This window comes from Carcharodon carcharias, chromosome 16, assembly GCF_017639515.1.
Source record: "Carcharodon carcharias isolate sCarCar2 chromosome 16, sCarCar2.pri, whole genome shotgun sequence".
NCBI lineage: Eukaryota > Metazoa > Chordata > Chondrichthyes > Lamniformes > Lamnidae > Carcharodon > Carcharodon carcharias.
The window spans coordinates 89431515-89455126 of record NC_054482.1 but is presented as its reverse complement, the minus strand read 5'-3'; the positions used below and the strand labels follow the sequence as shown (position 1 = coordinate 89455126).

The 23612-nt window shown below is 39.7% G+C and overlaps 2 protein-coding genes across 4 annotated transcripts in view; one reads left to right on the top strand and one right to left on the bottom strand.

The window, feature by feature from the left end:
• Nucleotides 1-9279: 9279 nt before the first annotated feature.
• On the bottom strand, nucleotides 9280-22655 carry lrrc41 (leucine rich repeat containing 41). The gene is made up of 10 exons (XM_041207971.1): nucleotides 22476-22655; nucleotides 21966-22052; nucleotides 20006-20076; nucleotides 17490-19200; nucleotides 16494-16733; nucleotides 15902-16066; nucleotides 15371-15469; nucleotides 12600-12722; nucleotides 11322-11397; nucleotides 9280-10088 (listed from the first exon to the last, which is right to left on the bottom strand). Exons 1-10 carry the CDS (start codon nucleotides 22591-22593, stop codon nucleotides 9848-9850), a joined length of 2931 nt encoding a protein of 976 aa, XP_041063905.1. The 5' UTR covers nucleotides 22594-22655; the 3' UTR covers nucleotides 9280-9847.
• atpaf1 (ATP synthase mitochondrial F1 complex assembly factor 1) overlaps nucleotides 22630-23612 on the top strand; it is a 17048-nt gene continuing 16065 nt past the window's right edge. For 2 of the 3 annotated variants that reach the window (XM_041207973.1, XM_041207972.1), the window contains exon 1: nucleotides 22901-23127. In XM_041207973.1, the coding sequence (XP_041063907.1) occupies nucleotides 22904-23127 (224 nt within the window). In that variant the 5' untranslated portion in view covers nucleotides 22901-22903. Of the gene's footprint in view, nucleotides 22750-22900; nucleotides 23128-23612 lie in introns of those variants that run through there. The other variant, XM_041207974.1, reaches the window with a different exon arrangement.

Genomic DNA, 23612 nt, shown 5'->3' with positions numbered 1-23612 from the left:
GATCAATCCTGTCAGGGATCGGTGATCTGGTTCATTCTTACTGCTCAATACTGAACTAATCCTGAGGCCTGGCTTTGAATTTGCCTTGGACTGATGAAACAAATCAGAGGGATATTTTCATATTCAAACAGAAAGTATGGTTGAAGTAATCTTAAACCTAATTTACAGTGTGTCACAACAGAGGCTGGTGTAGCTGGAGAAATTACTCAGTAGGAAATGCCTGCAAGAATGGGGCAAAGTAAAGGTAGCTCTACTGATTTATAAAGTAACCATTTTACATTCTCTAGTATCGATTGTTCTTAATTAACTTAGTCACCTAATAGTTGTGAAAGGATACACAATAGAACTGAGGGACAATAGGATTCAGGATACAAGAACAGGATGAGACTGTATGCACATAGAATATATGTGTGCCAGGAATTTTCTTGAGGAACCTCCTGATTGACTCCCATAACTTCAGCAGAAACACCCTTTATCTGACATAGCCAGGGTTTCAGCAAGAGTTGTGGTGGCTGACTGAAAAAAACCCAGAAGAAAATCCTGGCACCGATGGGCAATGTTTGGTCAAGAAGATGGGTACACGATTTAATGGGGGAATTTTAGGGCAAAATTATAAATTATGGGCTCTTTCCTTTTATTCGTGAGGAAGAAATGTTATGACTGCAAAACTTGGACTAACTACCTCAGAGCAGGTTAAGATCCTGATGCCAGTGAGCCAGTAGTTACATGTATACAAAGGATATTACTAGCAAATAGATCCTATTTCTTTATTGGGCCAGATTTATAGTTCTGGAAGCTTTTTTTTTGTAATGGTCACACAGGCGCCAGCTGATGAAAAAGTGGAATAAAGTTTCTGAACCATGATTTGTTGTCAACTTGTAACCCATTGCTAAGTGCATTTGTGCAAGAGCTAAGTGCATTGTTACTAGGGCCAAAGCTCTGTCTATTTCACTACAACAAACAAAGGTTGCAGTAGGAAGCTTGGGAGAACACTTTGTCCTGCATGTAATACTTCTGCAGAATATTTTTACCTGGTAAAACGGACAATGCAATCCAAACACCAAAGTCCTACTGTAGAATTCTGCATTGATCAACAATGCTGTAACTTTTGCACAATTTGCACCATAAACTCTTCGCTGAAAAAAGAGACATGTCAAAGCTTTTTGCCTTGCACTTATCAGGACGCCTCGCTAGAATACCAATATAAGAGGAAAACAATTTATACAGCATGAGAGAAGTACGCTGATTGGTTGGCAAGTGAACTCTGAATGGCAGAGGCATTGCCATGAAGAATGCACCAGTGATGGTGACTGGTGCGTTCATCATGGCAACGCCTCTGCCAGTTACAGTCTACTTGCCAACCAATACTCCCCTTCTCATGCAGTATAAATTGTGTTCCCCTTATATTGGTTTCTTGCGTGGTGTCCTGATAAGTGCAAGGCAAAAAGCTTTGACATGTCTCTTTTGTCAGCGATACTCAAGTTCTGTATTACCAAACAACTATTCATTAACTCTTTATGAAATAACTACCAAGTAATGTTCTGGCAGTCACTTCTGTGAAGAATGTTTCTCTTGATATAATAAAAAATCACCCTCTCTGTGTAAATGTACAATGTGAGTCCCCAAAGCATCATATAGACTAGTCTTTTACCTTTTCAATAAGCTGCTACAAGGACACAAATAATGAAGTCCACAAACCTGAGTCAGTCTTTACCCACAACAATAATGAGAATGCAAGGTAAGTGTTATTTTGCTCACCAAAATGTTCAATGCAATCTCAGGCTTCAAAAGCCAGGACAGGATCTTTCCTGCATTCAAAAAATGAGGGTAGATTCAGTTTAAGGGTTGAAGTTCTCCAGCATATGAAAAATTGCTTGCCAATTAATTGCTGCATTTGAAGCAGTCCATGTCCAAATGAAGCAAGACCTGGACAATATCCAGGCTTGGGCTGACAAGGGGCAAGTAACATTCACGCCACACAAGTGTCAGGCAATGACCATCTCCAACAAGAGATAATCCAACCATTACCGCTTTATGTTCAATGGCATTACCATCACTGAATTCCCCACTATCAACATCCTGGGGGTTACCATTGACCAGAAACTGAACTGGACTAGCCATATAAGTACTGTGGCTACAAGAGCAGGTCAGAGGCTAGGAATCATGCGATAAGTAACTCACCTCCTTACTCCTCAAAGCCTGTCCACCATCTACAAGGCACAAGTCAAGAGTATGATGGAATACTCTCCACTTACCTGGATGAGTGCAGCTCCCACAACACTGAAGACACCGTCCAGGACAAAGCAGTCCGCTTGATTGGCACCGCATCCACAAACATTCACTCCCTCCACCATCGATGAACATTCGCAGGAGCGTGTACCATCTACAGGATGCACTGCACGAATTCACCAAGGCTCCTTAGACGGCATCGTCCAAACCCACAACTACTACCACCTGGAAGGACAAGGGCAGCAGATAGATGGGAACACCACCACCTGTAAATTCCCCTTCAAGTCACTCACCATCCTGACATGGAAATATATCGCTGTTCCTTCACTGTCGCTGGGTCAAAATCCTGAAACTCCCTTCCCAACAGTACAGTGGGTGTACCGACACCACATGGACCGCAGCAGTTCAAGGCGGCAGCTCACCACCGCCTTCTCAAGGGCAACAAGGTATGGTCAATAAATGCTGGCCCAGCCAGCGAAGCCCACATTCCGTGAATGAATAAAAATAATGAGTATTAAGCGCCATACACTAATCCCCCCACTCCTTTTCCCCTCTATATCTGATACAGAAACGGGAACAATTTCTTGTTATTTTGTGCTGGTTACGGCTGCTGTGAGGAACATAGGAACATGAAGAGGCCACTTAGAATAATAGAACTTTACAGCACATAAAGAGGCCATTTGGCTCATTGTGTCTGCACAGGCCAACAAGTAGCCATCCAGCCTAATCTAACTTTCCAGCTTGTGATATGTAGCCTTGTAGGTTACAGCACTTCAAATGCATAATCCAAGGGTTTCTGTATCCACTACCCTTTCAGGCACTGAGTTCTGGATCCTCACCACCCTGGGTGAAAATATTTCCCCTTGAATCCCCTAAACCTATGCCCCTAGGTTATGCACCACTTAACCAAAGGGAATAAGGCATGAATCTCAATGACTAATAATTTTATATACTTCAATGAGGTCACCCTTCAGCCTCCTCTGTTTCAAAGAAAACAACACCAGCCTTTCCAAACGTTCCTCATAACTAAAATTCTTCAGTCCAGACAACAACCTCGTCAACGAAAACAGAAAATGCTGGAAAAACTCAGCAGAGTGCTTATCCTTGTCCTGCTATTATCACACCCTGCTTTCTGACCTTAATGCCACCATCCTTTAGCCAGTACCACAATCATTAACACCCTTTTGTTATTTTGTCCACAACATCTCTGGCAATCTCTCCTTTACCTCCGCCTATCACTGGCCTTCTTTCCAGCTTCACCTGCTCCACGCTGCTTAAACAATATAAATTTCATCACATTTTCACTACTCTTTAGCTCTGAAGAAGAGTCATACGGACGCGAAACGTTAACTCTGTTTTTTTTTGTTAGACCCGTTGAGTTTTTCCAGCATTTTCTGTTTTTGTTTCAGATTTCCAGCATCCACAGTATTTTGCTTTTAACAACATGGTAAATCTTCTCTGTACCTTCTCTAATACAATCGCATCATTTAGCACTTCAAGTCTGTTCAATCATTCAATGAGATCATGGCTGATCTCTGACCTAATTCCATATACCTGCCTTTATCCCAAAATCCTTAATACTTTGGTTAACAAAAATTTATGAATTTCCAATTTAAAATTAACAGTTGGTCTAACACCAAATGCCATTTGCTGAAGAGAGTTCCAAACTTTTACTAACCTCTGTGTGAAGTTTCATAATTTCACTGCTGGAAGGTGTGGCTCCAAATTTTAGACAATGCCCTCTAGTCCTAGATTTCCCAATCAGTGGAATTAGTTTCTCTCTATCATATTTCACCTCGTATATTGCCCCTTGACATTCAATGGCATTACCATCACCGGATCCCCCACTATCAACATCCTGGGGGTTACCATTGACCAGAAACTGAACTGGACTAGCCATATAAGTACTGCGGTGACAAGAGCAGGTCAGAAGCTAGGAATCCTGTGGCAAGTAACTCACCTCCTGACTCCTCAAAGCCTGTCCACCATTTACAAGGCACAAGTCAGGAGTGTGATGGAATACTCTCCACTTGCCTAGATGAGTGCAGCTCCAACAACATCCAAGAAGCTTGACACCATCCAGGACAAAGCAGCCCACTTGATTGGCACCCCTTCCACAAACATTCACTCCCTCCACCACCAATAAACTGGGGCAGTAATGTGTACCACCTACAAGATGCTATCAGAAACTCACCAAGGATCCTATGGCAGCACCTTCCAAACCCACGACCATGACCAAGTAGAAGGACAAGGGCAGCAGATGCATGAGAACACCACCAGCTGGAAGTTCACCTCCAAGCCACTCACCATCCTGACTTGGAAATATATCACCGTTCATTCACTGTCGCTGGGTCAAAATCCTGGAACTCCCTCTCTAACAGCATTGTGGGTGCACCTACACCACAGGGATTGCAACGGTTCAAGAAGGCAGCTCACCACCACCTTCTCAAGGGCAATTAAGGATGGGCAATAAATGCTGACCTAGCCAGTGACAACCACATGCTGTAAAAATGAATTTTAAAAAAATTTGTTCCCTTAATATCTTATAAACTTTGATCTGATAACCACTTCTTAAATTCCAGAAATACAACACTAGTTTGAGTAATCTCCCCACCTAATTTAACCCATGGAGTCCAGGTTTCACTCTGGTAAATCTAAACTGTGTTCCCTCCAAGGCCAATATATTCGAAAATGTGGTGCTCAGAATGCTCACTGTACTCCAGGTGTAGTCTACCAAGGCTTTGTATAGCTGTAGCATGACTTCTACCCCTTTGTATTCTCGGCCTCTAGGTATAAAGGCCAACATTCTATTGGCCCTTTTGATTATTTTCTATACTTGCTCACGACTTTTTAATGCTCAACAAAATTACCTGTTCCCCTGCACTCCACCCACCACCACCCCACCACCACCGCCCCCCCACCCCCCCCCACCACCCCCGCAAGCCAAAGTCTCTTTAGCTTTTCATCATTTAACAAGTAAACTTGTTCTATTGTTTTTAGGTGCAAAGTGAATGACATTACATTTGCCTGTACTGCAATCAAACCGCCAGTTTTGCCCATTCACTTAATCTATTAATATATCTTTCTTATATTATGCTTTGATCAACATTGCTTCCAATGTGTCACTGGAATACTTTGATATGTGGCTTTCTATCCCATCATCTAAATTAGAACATAAGATGTAGGAGCAGAAGTAGGCCATTCGGCCCATCGAGTCTGCTCCACCAATCAATGAGATCATGGCTGATCTGTTAATTCTCAACTCCACTTTCCTGCTTTTTCCCCATAATGCTTGATTCCCCAACTGATTAAAAATTTGTCTATCTCAGCCTTGAATATACTTAATGACCCAGTCTCTACAGCCCTCTGCAGTAAAGAATTCCACAGATTCACTACCCTTTGAGAAGAAATGCCTCCTCATCTCTGTTTTAAATGGGCGACCCCTTACTCTGAGATTATGCCCTCTGGTCCTAGACTCTCCCACAAGGGGAAACAACTTCTCAGCATCTGCTCTGTCAAGCCCCCAAAGAATCTTATATGTTTCAATAAGGTCGCCTCTCATTCTTCTAAACTCCAATGAGTACAGGGCCAACCTACTCAACCTCTCCTCATAAGAAAATCCCTCTATACCCGGGATCAACCTAGTGAACCTTTTCTGGACTGCCTCCAACGGCAGTATATCTTTCCTTAGATAAGGGAGCCAAAATTGTTCACAGAATTCTAGGTGTGGTTTAACTAGTGCCTTGTATAGTTTTAGCAAGACTTCCCTATTTTAATACTCCATTCCCTTTGAAATAAAGGCCAATATTCCATTTGCCTTCCTTATTACCTGTTGAACTTGTATGTTAGCTTTTTGGGATTCATACACAAGGACTCCCAAATCCTCCTGTGCTGCAGCCTTTTCCCATTTGAATAATATTCAGTTCCTCTATTGTTCCTGCCAAAGTGCATAACCTCACATTTTCCCATACTATATTCCATCTGCCAAGTTTTTGCCCACTCACTTAACCTGTCTATATACCTCTGTAGACTCCTTGTGTCATCCTCACCACTTACCTTCCCACCTATTTTTGCATCATCCGCAAACTTGGCGATAGTACATTCACTTCCCTCATCTAAGTCATTAATATATATTATAAATAATTGAGGCCCCAGCACTGAACCCTCTGGCCCTCCACTAGTTACAGGTTGCCATCCTGAAAATGCCCCCCTTATCCCAACTCTCTGTCTTCTATTAGCCAATCCTCTATCCATGCTAATATACTACCCCCAACACAATGGGCTCTTATCTTATCAAGTAGCCTTTTGTGTGGTACCTTATCAAACACCTTTTGGAAATACAAATATATTACATCTACTGGTTCTCCTTTATCTATTTTGCTTATTACCTCCTCAAAGATTTCTAATAAATTTATTAAGCATGACTTTCCCTTCATAAAACTATGCTGACTCTGCTTGATTAGATTATGTATTTCTAAATGCTCTGCCATTACATCCTTTATAATAGACTCCAGCATTTTCACAATGACAGATGTTAAGCTAACTGGCCTATAGTTACCTGTTCTGTCTCCCTCCCTTTTTGAATAAGTGTGTTACATTGGCTGTTCTCCATTCCTCTGGGACTTGTCCAGAATCTAAGAATTCTTGGAAGATTACTACTTGTGCATCCACTATCTCTGTAGCTACTTCCTTTAATATTCTAGGATGTAACCCATCCGGTCCAGGGGACTTATCTGCCTTTAGCCCCATTAGTTTCTCTAGTACTTTTTTTCTAGTGATAGTTATTGTACTTATTTCCTCTCATAACTTTTGCCCCTTGATTATTTAGTATTTTTGGAATGCTATTAGTATCTTCTACCATGAAGACTGAAGCAAAGTATTTACTCAACTCCTCTACAATTTCCTGGTTCCCCATTATTATTTCCCCAGCCTCAATCTCTAATGGGCCTATGTTCACTTTAGCCCCTCTTCCTTTTTATATATTTAAAGAAACTCTTATTGTCCGTTTTTATATTGCTTGCCAGTTTACCCTCAAAATTTATTTTCTCCTTCTTTATTATTTTTTGGTCATCTTTTGTTAGTTTTTAAAACTTTCCCAATTATGTTAATAAACACAGTGAATAGTTGAGGCCTCAGATCCCTGTGGAATACCACTCGTCAATTCTTGGCAATTAGCCCTATGCAGCCACTCAGCCAATTTCCTAGCCAAGTCAATAATTTGCCTTCACTTCCATGAGCTTCAATTTTAGCTAACAGTCTCTTATGAGGGACTTTATCAAATGCCTTCTGGCCCCCTTTAAATAAAAGCCATTGACTTTCCCCCATCCACTACTTAAATTGCTCTTCAAAAAATTCAGGTACGATTTACCCTCTACAAATCCATGCTGTCATCAGCCTGAAACATTAACTCTGTTTCTCTCCACAGATGCTGACTTGCTGAGTATTTCTAGCATTTTCTGTTTGGAAGATTATATTATTTTGCTTGCATTATTTTTCATAAGTTCCCATCCTTGATTCACGATGTTTCCTTGGGAGGTCTGGCATGTTATTAATTCCTGGGATGGAAGGATTGTCCTATGAGGAAAGGTTAAATAGACTGGACCTTAATTATCTGGAGTTTAAAAGAATGAGAGGTGATCTCATTCAGACATACAAAGTTCTTACATGGTGGATGCAGGAAGGATGTTACCCCTGGCTTGGGTGTCTAGAACCAGGGGCCATTGTCTCAGAATAAAGGGTAGGCCATTTAAGACTAAAATGAGGAGAAATTTCTTCACTCAGGAGGTGCTGAATCTTTGGAATTGTCTGCCCTAGAGAGCTATGGAGACTCATTTGTTGAATATGTTCAAGACTAAGACTGATAGATTTCTGCATATTAAAAACATCAAGGGATACAGGGATGGTGCAGGAAAATGGAGTTGAAGTAGAAGATCAACCACGAACTCATAGAATGACTGAACAGGCCCAAAGTGCTGAATAGCCTACTCCTGCTCTTATTTCTTGTTATGTTATCCATTTCCTCTACTATAAATATTCAAAGTGATTATTTTCACAGATATCATTTGCCAGTTTTCAAAGTGCCAATATTGTTCCTGACCACTCTCTTTTCCCTAACAGTAAAATACTGTGTGTTGATTTGGCACTCCTTGCAAGTTTCTTTTCATACTCCTTTTTTGTAGTTCTTACCAACTTCTTGTCACCCTCTGGTACTCTTTGTATCTCTCCCATTCACTAGGATCTGTGCTTTTTTGCATTTTTGTACTTTTTTTTCTTTTAATTACCCATTGTCTCCTACTGTTTATTTATCCATAGCTTTTGTTTTATGCCAAGTAAAGCTTTTTCCCAAAGGGGTATAGACTGGTTCTGTATCACAAATTCTTTTTTGAATAACTGATCTCTTGTCATTTCACCCATTATCAAATTTATCCAGCTCACTGTGGACAGTCACTCTTTTATCGTATTGACTTCAACCTTACCTAAAACTAGAATCTTAGTAGCTGTTTCATACAATTGCAGGGTCTAACGATCCAGGTTAGGTCTTGTACTGGTGGCAACCTTCCATCTCATAAACGATAGTTTGTGCTGTGGTGGTCAACTCTGTGTGATGCATCGTCTGATGTGGCTCAGGAGACCCACTCTGAAATGACAGAGTCTGTTTTCCTCCGCAGAGAATGCAGCACTGAGCTGAGAAGGTGCACAATTTGCTGGGCTCTAGTTTCTCTGGGCCCTTTTATTGGCCAGCTGAGCTTTCCATTTCTGTTTGCCTCTTCCAATGCTCTTCCCAGCAATCAGCTTCCAGAGGTCACTGCCACAACTGTCTCCTAGTTGTCAGCATCAATGTCCACTATTTTCAATTCTTGCTTGCAGGGCTCCTTGTAGCGGAAGTATGGATGCCCAGGAGGTCATGACCCAGTGGCCAGTTCACCGTACAGAAGGTCTTTGCATATACAGCCGTCATCCATTTGACGAACCTGGCTGAGATTTGACCTTAGTGTGATCCAAACCAAAGCTTATCTTAAATCACATTTGTGTAAAAAGAAAATAAGCCACTTTGCTAAGCAAGGAACTTTATGAACATGACAAAGCTTCACAATAATTACAATATTGAAAAATACTGCTTAGAAAATCAATGTTAGGGGAGTATAAAAAGCCATATTTATTAACAGGCAGCCCAACATGCTGTGAAGGGGCAGTCGATCCACCCTCAAAAAAAGATGTCTACCCTAGTTTTTTAAAAATAGAAAAAGGAAAATAAAATACTACAGTACAAAATGCTACATTCTATGAATTCTAATAAAAATTAAACTCCAAATTCATGGCTCATTTTGCCTCACAAAAATATGCTTCGAAGATAATCGAAGTAGCTCATCCAATTATACTTGAGTAGGTGCTTTAGACTAACTTGGATCCTGAGCCAGCCAAGCAAGAAAGAAAGAATGATAGCTTTTCAAGTACATAATTGGTGAAATTTTTCCTTGGAGTTGCATTCACTTGTTTAAATTAACAGAGGCACTGAATGGCTCTGGTTATAAATGAAGTAAAATAATCAAGACGTCTGAACCTGGTAATTTATAATAGTTAACAGTGAGGCCTCTGGATGTGCAACATGTTGGAATGTCTACATGACACTGATGTGGTCAGCAAATGCTTGTAATGGCTCAGTAAGTGACTGTATTGTGATTACATGACATTTGTTTTTGAAGAGTTCAAGTGCCTCCTGAGTAAGTGCAGGATCTCTGAAGAATAGGTTCTCGCTTACGTTTAGTTCCTTTAGTTTCAGCCCACCAGATAGTTCTGACTCGGAGGTCATAAGGAGCCTTGCAAACTTGAGTAATCCATTTCCTCGAATACAATTTGCACTTTAAAAAAATTAGTGAGATTTGACTCAATTAGAAATGCACCAAAGATTAATTTCATCAATTGTATTATATAATAAATACTATTATAGAATCATAGAATTTACAAAGCCCAGCGTGTCTGTACAAGCACTCCGAATGAGCAATTCACCGCCTTCTCCCCGTAACCCTGCACATTCTTCCTTTTCAGATAAGTCTAATTTCCCTTTGAATGCCTCGATTGAACCTGCCTTCACCACACTCAGGCAGTGCATTCCATACCCTAACCACTCGCTTTTGCCAATTACGTTAAATCTGTGTCCTCTCATTCTCAATCCTTTCATGAGTGGGAATAGTTTCTCTCTATCTACTCTGTCCAGACCCCTCACGATTTTGAATACTTCTATCAAATCTCCTCTCAGCCTTCACTTCTCCAAGAAGAACAGTCCCAACTTCTCCAATCTATTTTCATAGCTAAAGTTCCTTATTCTCGTAAATCTTTTCTACAAAGTTCAGTGTTTTTCTGTGTTCCTGAATCACATCAAAACATAAACAAAGTGCATAAATTGTTAACTGGCTCTGCAACTTGAAGGGAGTGCTTCAGTCAAACAGAGGAAATGAAAATCTCTGTTGGTCTAGGAAACATAGCACCAATAAGAGATGGTTTTATCTATAACCATGATATGCTACTTCAAAAGATAGCTAAAGCTGGTTAGAATGGTGAAGTACCAATAGAGAGTGTTGAATAAAAGTACATGCACAATGGTCATCCGCCACAATCTTGGTTGCCGGTCTCAGCTGTAGCAAAAATTGGAAGCCAGTCACTTTTCTACTGGTGGAAGCCAAATGACTATTCTACTGGAAATAGTTACCCTGGGCTGCTCCCTACATCTCAAAGTAACCAATTTCAAAACAGCAAAAACAGGGGCCTGAGATAGGTGCCCTGACTTGTAAGCTGAGAACAACGTAGGGAGATATAGGGTGGAGAAATTTTGAAAAGAGGGAATATAGGAAACTTCAGCCTTATTTGAGAATGAACGAAGATAAATGCATCCCTGCACCTTTTGTTGTACTGAATGAATAGGTTCCAAAGAAGGTGGAAAAACTTATTTTCTTGTTCTGAAATCTGAGCACAGGTAATTTCATGCCATTCTTGAACACCTACTAACTTGGACCAACTCAATTCAATTCATTTCCTCAGCCAAGTAGAGAATGCTGTATGTGGAGTGAAGAAAAGATTTAAAAAAAAATGATTACCTCACATTCAGGCTGGAGATACGTGATAAAGAATCCTCTGTAAAGAGTTTCGCCAATGAGAGCAACCCTTCGTTGCCTGGTAAGGACAAGAACAACATGTGACATAGAAGCTAGTAATTAAGAACGGCCACAACACCAGACTTTTTGAATATTTTTCTGCAAAAAGGATTTGAAAAAGAAAATTATATGCTAAGTTTCTGAAGGACAGTATATTCACAGGTTTGGAGACAGGGAGATGGGTTTGGGGAAGCAATTAATTGAAAGAAGTTTAAATATAGAATTCTTTTCCCCCAAAGACTAAACAAGCAAATTGTTAGCTTCTCTTGGAACTGCTGCTTCCTTTACAACTTCATTTCAGAGCAAAAAACAGTACCTATCAAAGATCAGCTGTATTTCCCATCCTTCCAATAAGAAACGTGTAGTGTTGGCAACTCACCAACTCATTATTAGTGAAGTCACCCACAAAATACACATTGGACATATCAGAGCAGGAACAAATCAAAAATCATAACATATTCATATAATAAGAAAATTGTCAAACCAAACTAAAAGCTACAAGGTAATAAGATGCAATGAGAATTTTGGATGACAAGACTCAGGATATCTAAAGTGAGCATTAGAATTGACAAGACAGTATGAGTGATGGAAAAGCAGCAAAAGATAAGAAAAACATTAAGCTGCGCAAATAGTTGTGTATTAACTTAATTCTCACACCAGCCTTCAGAGGGGAAGGCTGTTGACAGATTCCAAAAATGGCTTGAAATTCTAATAGTTAGAGATGGTTCTTCATAAGTCATGAATGAGCTTAAATATTTTAATGACTACAGGTACCTGAAAAAAACCGAGGAGCAATAGGTCAGAATACTTATATTATTTAATGCTGGTTTACAGTCAGGTAACATTTCCATAAATGAAACAGTGCCAAAAAGTATGCGAACGATGGTGAGACATGTTCCATTACATTTGAATGCACATTTATGGGATCCTGCTTACAGCTGAAGCAGAATTACCACCAACACAAAGCATAGTGTATTGCAGCTACAAGAATTATTGCTCTTGTATATCTGTCAAAAATATATAAACCCATTGTTAGACTGTATGTATTCCTATTTCATGTGGCACAACTGGAAAACAGCTGGGGAACACAGTCTGTAGCATGGTTGAGAAAGGCTGAAGGAAATTTTATTTTGAGACAATAATAAATTTTGTTTCTGGTTTATAACCGCAGAGATACAACACAGCGAAGAGGAGAGTGAGGATAAAACGAGGTGTACCAACCTAATCGATTTGCTGGTAAAGACAGGAATTTGAGGGACTGATTTTGTTTCAGAGCAGTGACGATTTCAGACACAGTTTCTGCTGCTTGCCTTTCAAACAATCGACAATTATCCAATGTTAAACCTATGAACGTGAAGCAGAAAAGACATTTCTTAGTTATTGTGACAAAGGCCTTTGCTGTAAAGTCAAACTGCAGATTCATATTTGCAACTCCTCAAACAGTCAATACATAAATGGAAGGATTTGCATTAATATAGTGTCTTTCGCAACCTCAAGATATCCCAAATGTTTTACAATCAATGGAGTAGTTTTGGAGTTAGTAACTATTGTAGAGAAACATGGCAGCTAATTTACACACAGTAACTCTTTTGAGTACAAACCCATTTCCATCTGTTTCAGATGAAGTTACATTGTTTCATAGTTTGCCATTGTGAGATTTGAACAGTACCATAACCACTTGGCTATTTAGGGCAAGCTTTACACACAGTAAGGTGCCAAAAACAGCAATGAGATAATGACCTGATGATCTATTTAGATAAATGGATAATTGGTTTATTGAAAAATCACCATGGCAGCAGTTGCTAAATTTTGATGATACTAATAAAACAAGTAATCATAATTTATAACAGTTACAGATAGTTAAAATAAAGTATAAAATAATAAAAGGATTCCATAATTAAGAACATTTTAACATACAAATAATTACAATATGTTGCAAAATGCAGGTCTCCTTAATTTACAGAATAAAAATGAAAGGTCTACTCCAATCTGCATTTTGTACTAAAGTCCATAGATCGTATGTTGGCAGGTTGAGTTAATTAAATTCTCAATTATTTACATACCAATTATGAGTTTTATCAAGTAGGGGATTGGACTGCCTCGTATTCTATTTGTTCTATATCTTATTCACAGAATGGTGTTTTTCCCTTAATTCCATTGCATATTTACTTTTGTGTGGTTGTGGCAAGTGATTGTGACAATGGGAGTTGGAATTCAAGATTTTCTAGCGAAACCAGACAGTGCTTTTTACACCTTTCAGCAAGAGAACACATATTCAATTGTTTAATTGTGTCAGGAGAGCTTTGGTACATAGGATCAGTTTCAACAATCATTTCTGAACACTTTCGAGCTTGCTCACATGCCCTTTGGCAAGTCTAGCATCCCAAACCCTTATATTGCATTTTCAAAAATGGGTCTTACGTAATTGTTAAACATAAGTGAATAGTTCAGTTTGAGATAGGTTGTGATGCTTGAGAAGATGTAGCATATGAAGTCTTCCATTTGCTCCCCTTAAGCATTTCACCTCCATGGTAATCCCATTTGAGATCACTTTGAATGTAGGTTCCTAGTAGTTTAATGCATGCTTCTTACATAATCTCAACATCATCTAAGTTGATGAGAAACGAATTGGGGGCGGGGGGGTGGGGGGCGGTGGAGTTGCACATGAAACACAATTCCATAGTGTTGCACTTTTGGAGGTTCAGTCTCATGTGATTTGTTGTTGCCCATTCGCTCAATGAAGTGATTGCCCCTTGCATGTGAGATGTGTCACCTTGTTTATGATACGCCAGGAGGGTCAGGTCATCCACCTAGTTAATGTGATGAACAGGCATGGTGATATAAATACAAACATTGTTTATGATGGCTAAAAATATAATAGGGCCTAATTTGGTTCTTTGTGGGACTCCAGCATGCAGAGTTATCCAACGGGAAATACTCAATTTGTATCAAACACATCATTGATTTAATGGTAAAATAAAAGCAAAAAACTGCGGATGCTGGAAATCCAAAACAAAAATAAAAATACCTGGAAAAACTCAGCAGGTCCGGCAGCATCTGCGGAGGGGAACACAGTTAACGTTTCGAGTCCATATGACTCTTCAACAGAACTAAGTAAAAATAGAAAAGAGGTGAAATATAAGCTGGTTTGGGGGCGGGGGGGTGGGGGGGGGGGACGAGAGCTGGGATTTAATGGTGTTGGTTGAGATACTGGTTATGACACTGGAAGAACGCCCTTGCTTCTCTTCAAATAGTGTCATGGATCTTTTACATACACCTGAGAGTGCAGGCAGGGCCTTGGTTTAAAGTCTCATCCAAAAGTAAAGAAAAAATTGGAGTGAACTAACCCAGACCATTTCTGAGTACCTCCAGTAACCAATTTAAGTGATAGTTACAGAGCCCTGAATTGATCTCATTCTTGCCAGGGGCACTGGGGACCTAATTCCTACATTTCAGTCCTAAATTTCAGGAGAAGGTATGAGAAAATAAGATGACTAACTTCTGGTATGTATTTTGCAGCAGAACTTGCTACTTCAGAGGTACAATTACCTATTTTATATAGGTACAGTGCCTCAAAACCAGCCACTTCAGGACCAAGGCCATGCCAGATTTTGGATCTTGCTGGATTTCAGATCTGACAATTTGGGCTGTGGGCGGTTTGGGCCAAGCCGGGTTGGGTGGAGTCAAGGGTTTCTTGGAAATAGACTGGTGCTGCAAGTGGTGAAGCCAATAACTAGTCCAGTGCAACACCGCACCAATGCAGTGCCCAGCTGAATTGTCCAAATTAAGTTAGTTTTTTTTACTTTACTCAATTAAAATTGATGCATGGCATATTCTAAAACTGTCTGGTTTTTGGACAATTCTTGTTTTTGAACAGCCAGATTTGACACTGTACCTATATTGTGTTACAATCATTATTGACAGCTACACACAGTTCATACAACAATTGAAACTCAATATTATCTATTACTACACCATTTACATGTTCTCACCTTTAAGGGGAGCACTATGCAAAAGATCTAGAACTTCTTTAAAACAAACAGCAAGATTAACATCCTGTATGGTAACCCAGTCTAACGCTGAGAGAAAGTCTAGGAGACAAAAATGTTTGTTACATCGTTAAATATGCTGCTGTGCAAATATAGATAACATTTCAAAAAATATTGGATTTCATGTTGCCAGATCAACAAAAGTTTCTCTTTTTAGACTATTCCCCTACTATTATATTGGAAAATATTAAAAGTAAGCACCAGAAAAATCATTGAAGTTGTCAAGCAATGGGTCATCCAGGTAAGGAGAAGGACTAATGAACTCAGTCAATACATAATTATTTGGAAACATGCTTCTCTGGAGTCAGTTGTGCATTTATTTGCTGCAAAGAAAACTGCAGATTTATTTGATTGTTTAAAGATAAGGGAATCAGTATCACATGGCATACATAAAATATGTTATGCTAGCAAAATCTTTTAAGATTAAAAAATACATTTGACAGACTAATCCCTTTAGTGTACATTACCACGCACATGTAGTTGCATGCAGCAGTTTGCCAAGTTCCTCTGGAGCTCCAAATGATGCCCTGTGTAGACACAAACGTCTGAGGAATTTCAATGGCCTTAAAACAGGCAGCAGCAAGTCAACCTGTAGGGGTTTGTCTGTGCAACTCAGGCTCAAATCCTCCAAACAGCTATCTGAGAAAACACAGCAGTGACCAATTAGAGAAAATTCCAAAGTGAACATCCAAATCTTAATAGCATTATCAACCATTTTTCATTAAAACATTAAAGCATAGTTGTGCAATTGTTGGGATGACCATTAACTATGAGGGTTAACTGAAGTTCCACCACCAATCGTCTACTAAATTTAAAAAAAATATACATTTCAACCTGAGTGACACTCCTGCTACTCTACCAGCTTTCCTGCCAATTTTCTGTGCTCTGACCAGAATTCCACAGAAAGCAAGAGGGACAGACATGATTAGGCATATTTTTCCTGCCCAACCAACCTGAAGGCAAGTTGGAGTAAATCATTAGCTTTCAAAACATGTTTATCTTGGAATAAGGGTGTATTAATTTTATGTATTTTTTTTAAAAGATACAATAAAAATGTATTTCTGACCTGTTATCTCTGCAGCAGCCATCAACAACTCATTTTCCAGGGACTCATTTTGTATTTCCAGCAAGAAGCCCATGTGCAATGTGCGGAGGCGGGGGAAGATGCCAAGCAGGATTTTAACCAGCTTTATGATGGGAAGGTGAAGGATATCATCTTTTAATACAAGAGTGGAAAGGCTGTTGTCATGGCATCGAGAGAGGACACAGAGTTCCTTGAGAATTGGAAAGATGGCAGGACCCAGGCCTTAAAGAGAAACAACAAGAGAGTATAACCAGTGCTGTCCATGTAAAGCAGGAAGCATGACCATGATTTCTCAGGTGGTAAATTAAATTTTTTGCATAGTGCTGTGGCTGAGCCAATCTTAACTTACTTGCTAGTTAGGAGGATGTTGAGAGTTATTAATAGGTGACTTGCTGATCTGATCGAGGTTGGGGAATGCTTTGGATACAGAAATTTATTTTTAGCTTTTCTTTAAATTATGATGCAAAAGCCATTCACTAAACCATTTACTGGGATATTGAAACAGCAACATAACTTGACAACGTATACTGAATCAAAATCCCCAGCCTCAGACATAAACTGAAAAGAGGTGAACAACAGAGACAAAAAATTCAAAACATTAAACTGATAGCATTTCTGACAAGTGGACATCATCTTATAATACTTCCAAGATAACTGCAAATGGTAAGTGATGGTAAAAAAAAATTATGGCAAAACCTTCAGTGAAGTGTTCAAAACTTAATGTCTAATTCTTGATTTTCTTTTGGGAGGGTGTGGAGGAGAAATCCTTTACTTTGATGTGAAATAAGGCTCATCTTTTGCTGTTGCATAAACATGGAATAGGTCAAACATTCATTTAATGTGTTGAACATAATGCAGCTTAATAAAGCCAGCTAATGATGAAAAAGGTTGTTGTATTCCAAGCTGCTGCTTTGGAATAACTATAGAACCAAATTATGCAATACTTTTATATCATCTCCATGAGCTTTACCAACTAACCATTATATTCCAAGACTAGTTTCTGGAGGGACACCCATGAACTGAGCAACTTGCACAGCATCCTGGAAGACTTGTATGACAATGAGACTGATGTCATTTCCAACACCGACACACTCCTCAGGTAGAGCTGAGGAGAGCTGGAAAGAGATGTGTTGTCCACTTGCTCTTGGCCAAAGAAATCAGAGTTATTCAAACCTTCCAGTAGGTTGCCAGTGTTTTCATCAGTTCCTGAGGTGTTCTGCTCAATGTCTGCTTTCTTTCCACCTATCATGAAAATATAATCATAGATGTCCTCTGGCTTCTCAGTTGCTTCAGATAAACCAGTAATCTTTGATTTTTCAGCTGACTCAATGTTAAACATATCAGTGAGTCGTGGCTTCTTACATGTTCTTTGGTTTGTAAAACATGACACTAGATCTTCTGAGGTCCAAGTGCTTGAACTGAGGAGGCATGATTCTTCCAAAGTTCTATTATGTGCATTTGTTGATTCAGAAATTGTACCAGGAGATAATGGACCTTCTGAAAAACTCCCACATGTTGAGTATGTTCCTTCCTCTGTAATTGCAGCAGTTTGTTTTTCAGCATCATTAGTAAACTCACAATGAGACACTAGCTGTTCTGAAGTCCCAGTGATCACACTGGATGATGATGGTTTGATAAATGTTCTGTCATCAGTTTCATGGGAATAATTTGGTTTTTCTCCAGAACCATCATGATACTGATCAGGACATCTAGGTTTTTTCACAACCTTGCTGCACGCATAAGGAAGCTTCTGCCCATTACAACAATTGCTTTCATCACAAATCTTGCCAGGCGTATATGTTGGTCTCTGCTCTAACTGACTGCTATATGCACAAGAATTTGGCTCTACCAAAGCCATACCATGACTTCCAGAACAAGGCTGCACTTCTGAAACAACAGTGTGTACATCAAGGCTGCTCAGTGTTCCACACATTGTGCCACAGGATTTGCGCTTTTTGGGGCAAATCCTATGGGCTCCACAACAACTAGACCTACTCACCAAACAAAGTTTCTCGTATGATGTTTCTTCAGAATTTACACAATGTGTACTTGGAGGTATCAGTTTAGCAGAAGGCATGTTAACACTGGGAGACATGATTTTCTTACCAGCAATGTTTTCAGTAGTAGTAAATGTCCAATTAGGTAAAGTACAGTATGCAGTCTTTTCAAGCTGTTGATGGCAACAATCCAATATATTACTCTGAACTGTTGGCTCCATTGATTCAATACCCATCTTTAACCTGCCCTCATCACAACAATAAGTACCCTGATCTTCCCTCTTCCCTTCACACCAAAGTCCTGCACTTGTCCTCAGTATGTGAGATAATAATTCAGGGTAGGGTTCATTCCAATGTGACAATGCCACCTCCTCCACAACTCCATGGTGAACAAGGCTATGAAGCAACTTTAATAGTGAGTGTTCTAACAGTAGATCCACAGAACGCAGATGTTGAAACACCAATTTATGCACTGTGCAAGTCAAAGGGGTACAAATGCTTGGATTATCAGCAAGTTCTTTCACTCCTTGGAGCTTGTTGCGTATGACCAGCTTGCTTACATGTCGTGATCCGAGTACCAAGGCAGAAGAGCGAGAATTAATTAAACGTCTGTCATTCAAAATGTCCAATGTTCCCCACAAGACACCATGAAAGAATGTTTGCAGGAATTTTTGCCTCCAGTTAAAAGGTTCCTGTAGTATTGAAAAAAAGACTGATCAGTACACAGAAGCAACTACATCCCATGATGACAACTTAAAGTCAACTTCAGAATTCCTAAGAAGAATCTTTAATTCCGTTTTCTCTACACTCTAGCACACTTTTCCCCAAGCAACTTGTGCCAATGCTTATGCTAATACTACCTGGAAATCCAGAAGCGTGTGTCCTTTTTCTCTCTATGAAGAGGAAAATCACAGCATCCAACCATTGGATCTGGTGGGCTCAGTTTTTATACTGCAAAGAAACAGATCCTGTCTGCTAATGTTGAAGCAGCATTACTGTGGAGAATTAGCACAGGAGCAGCAAAGTATTGTGTCACAACTAAACCATAAAGTTGTTGATCAGTGTTGTGCAATATTAACAATTTTTTGAAGAACTTCTATTCATGTCAAATTGATAGGAGGTGGTCCACTATAACATCTTCACCTTTCTTAGGTCTCATTCCGTGTAAAAATATTCACTTTTCATTTGACTATTGCAGATTGAGGCATGAACCCACTATAAGTCACTCTGATTAGATGAGTAATCAAAGAGAATAATTTCTATTTACCCATTTTAAACTTTCTTATATTTGCAAAATATCCTGCAGAATCTAAAAGCACATGAATAATTTGCTAGCACTTTCCATCAATAGAATAGCAATTTTTGCAGCAGTCTATATTTTTAGAAAATTTGCAAAGGCAGCAACAAAGCTGTGTAGAATTCCCTACTTTTAACTTCTAGATGTAGTAGTCACATAAAAAACTGACAGCATTAAAGTTAAAAGTGGGATAAACTTACTGTTCTTATTTTAGGGTTAGTCCCAATCAAATCCTTCCAAAGCTGCAGCCAAAGAGCTTGAGTTGAAATGCCTATAAAACATATTAAGATACAAAATAAAAGTATACCAAAGAGATTGGGAAACTGTTATTATTGCTATCACAAACTGGGAATATAGTTAACAGCAGCCAGACAGGAGGCTGGTCTGATTCAGAGAATCAAGCAGGTTGAAAGAGGAAAGAGGAGAAAGCAAAAAGGAAGCGCATCAAGGTTCGTGAGTCAACACTGCACAGACTTCATCATCTGACCCTATGATTTACACGTGCACCCAGTGCAGCAAGGACTGTCGCTTGAGAATTGGACACTTCAGCTAAGGCAAAGTAATTAAACTATTTGGGGTCTTACATCATTGTCTTTTGAGATGAACAACTGCCATTAAAATACGACATTATGTGAGGGAAGGAGTAGACATGTTACAAATGCATTAACCTTTACAGATAGGAATAAATGTGGCATTTTAGTAAATTTGTTTCCACTTATATAGTGGCTTTACATATTGAAACATCCCAGAGTTTTGCAATGTGCCTTTACTTGAATGTAAAAATGCAGCTGCCATTCTGTTTTGGCAACATCCCATGTAAGGTCATATAAAAGGTCAAGTAATTGTTTATTTTCATAATATTGTTTTAGGGAAAAAGTATTGGTCAGAACACTGGCTAGTTCTCCTGCTCCCCTTCAGACCATGTTACAAGTTCTTCAAGATCCATCTGAACCAGAAGAAGTTTAACAACAAACCTAAATGAAAAGCAACTAAAAGTTTCTTAGCATGAACATACAAGTAAAGGAAAACCAGTATTATCACATAAGCCTGAATATTATTCAGTGGATTTTCAGTATAACAGCTTTATGTCACTCAATCCTCCCTTGTTCTTAAATTTATCTTTCAAGCTATTAATCTGACACTATGTTGGAGCAGATAATTGTGAATGGATCCTAATCCAAGTAAGTACTTCTTTACACTTGCTTGGTTGTACAGGACTTGAGTATTGCTGAAAAAGAGACATGCTTTTGAAGCTTTTTGCCTTGCACTCATCAGGACAGATGCAAGAATGCCAAATTTCAAAGGGAGCAACAATTTATACTGCATGAGAGAGAGTGCTGATTAGTAGGCAAATCAAATCTGATTGATCAAGGCATTGCCAAAGATAATGCACCAGTGAAGTATTACTCCATGGCCCCAAAAATGGTCTGTGTTTCCATGATTGGACAGCACTTGCTGAACAATCCCAAGCGTGTTAAGAATTACACTAACAACCAATTTAATATTGTCAGTCAGGCTTGCAATATGGCTTACTTACATTTACTAGAAGTTACATAGATTCACACACAGGGACCTGTCCTCTGCAGGCAAAAAGAACATGTGTAGGCATTGTGCCTTTTTTGATTAAAGCCTGGGGCATTCTCCATGGCAACATGTCGACCACAGTTGCATCTATCCTGATGAGTGCAAGATGAAAAGCTTCAACAGCATGAATCTTTTTTCATCAGTTATTTTTTAAAACTACTTTGCTAATCATGACATTATCCAACACATAGCCAGAAGTGTACAAAAAAATTCAGATGCTCAAAGATCAGATAAGCTTCCTGTATCTAAACTTTTTCTTCAGTTGTAACAATATTAAACAAGATCCACATTATCCAATCAATTGCCTGGATTTCTGGTTATGATTACAGGTGGTCATATCTAATTGTGTTATATGTTAATTCAGAAGAAATTCCCCCAGAACTTTTCTTTTGATGAAGTCATAAGCATTAAAAGTTAAAATAAATAAGAGAAAAGGAGCATATTAAAATGAATAATAGTTATAACTTTTAAGAATATCCCAATCCTGCAAAGATTTCAAAGATCCAAATTAATTTTCCAAGCAGATGGTTTACAGGAATTTGAATATTGAGGGTGAAATTCCTGAAGTAATTTTACCTTTTTTTACGACGACCTCTTCAATCCTCTCCAGATCATAAATGTTAAGGAACTGCAGCAGCTCTCGAAGAATTGCAGTTGGCAAATCTGTGTATGGAACGTAACACAGAATGGAGATTTAGAAGCGGCAGTTACAAGTGCAAACTTTCCGCTGAGTAACCAACCTTGATAGAAATAGGCTGCATTAAATACAGGTTTTTGTGACCAGTGGGCACCATAGAAAGTAAATTGTCTAATACACGCATCATGATTCAGTTTTTAAAATTTCTAATTGATTTTGTTACTTCTTTAAAAAGGCAGCATGTGCAAACTTGTTGCTAGATTTTCTCTCTGAGTCTAACAAAGATCGTTCGCAACTTTGGCATCGGCGTCCTAACAGGCTGCCTGAGCCAACTTCCCCTGATCTCTGACTGACCCTGTACCAAAGAGGTGACATTTTCGGAGCTTGGGCCTCAGTCACCGAGAGATTCAATGAGGTGTTGTCGCTGTAGTTATAGCTTCAAGTCTTACCGCAGACTCCCTGCTCCAGCCTGACCATGTTCTCACTGACAATCTTTGCACAGACGGTGAATAAAGTGGGCACATGACGACTGAGGCTATCCTCCTCCCCGAGATAGCCCGGCTCCATCCCCCTCACCCCGTTGCTACGCCGCCATCTTGAGAAGGTCACCGGGTGGCTCCCGGCTCCGCCATCTGAATGAAGTCCGCCAACTCGATCAGTTTGACACAGTAGGAGTTTTTAACAGTATCGTGCACACGTTGGTAGCTCAATCCAGTAGTAATGGTAAGTAACGGCTAAATGTCAAGATTGCTTTTAATATGATAAAATGAAACTAAGGAAGTATTTATTCCCAGTTAATTTTAGAAGCTGCAATTTAAAATTTGGAGGACGGAACGTTTAACCTGGGAGGTGGTTCCCTCCGGGCCCTGTGGTGTGCATGGAGGCGGGTAAGATGGCAGCGGTCAGGGAACTTCGGTCTTTTTCTAACTGGACCCTGGCTGTCAGGAACCGTTGTCATCTCCCACTTGGGCTCGGTGTGGTCTCTGACCAGCTCCGCACTTTCTCCATGTCCGGCACTTTAAATCAAGCCGAGAAGGAGCAGGAACTACAGAAAAATCCCTTTTACAGCAAATACCAGACCAAGATCCAGGAGCTGCGGAGGTGAGGGAGATGCTTTATCATCTGATGTGGTTCATTATGCGTTTATATATCTGCATCTTCAGCCAGAAGTGCCGAGCAGATAATCCATCTCGGCCTCCTCCTGAGGTCCCCACCATATCCATGTGATATCAAGTAGTGGCTGAAGGCACTGGATACTGCAAAGGCTATGGGTCCAAACTACATTCTGGCAATAGTACTGAAGATTTTCTGTGTTCTAGCCACACTTATAGTATATCTATTTTGGTACAGCTGTGACACTACCAGGAATGTGGAAAATTGTCCAAGTCTGTCCTGTCCACAAAAAGCAGGACAGATCCAATCTGGCCAATTACTGTCTCATCAGCCTACTCTTGATCATCAGCAAAGTTGTGGAAGGTGGTGTTGGCAGTGCTCTCAAGCGGCATTTGAACAGCAATAACCTATTCACTGATGCTCAGTTTGGGTTCCACCAGGGCCACTCAGCTCCTGATTACAGCCTTTATCAT

What these genes read in the sequence shown, in the direction of transcription:
- lrrc41 (XM_041207971.1), bottom strand. Translation starts at nt 22,593, where the DNA reads ATGGAGCCGGGCTATCTCGGGGAGGAGGATAGCCTCAGTCGTCATGTG. An exon ending in ACTAGTCTTGGAATATAATG is followed by an intron (nt 16,734 to 17,489) that starts GTTAGTTGGTAA and finishes TTTCTCTTTAAG; the next exon opens with GCCTGGGTCCTGCCATCTTT. An exon ending in GGCTGCTGCAGAGATAACAG is followed by an intron (nt 16,067 to 16,493) that starts GTCAGAAATACA and finishes GTGTTTTCTCAG; the next exon opens with ATAGCTGTTTGGAGGATTTG.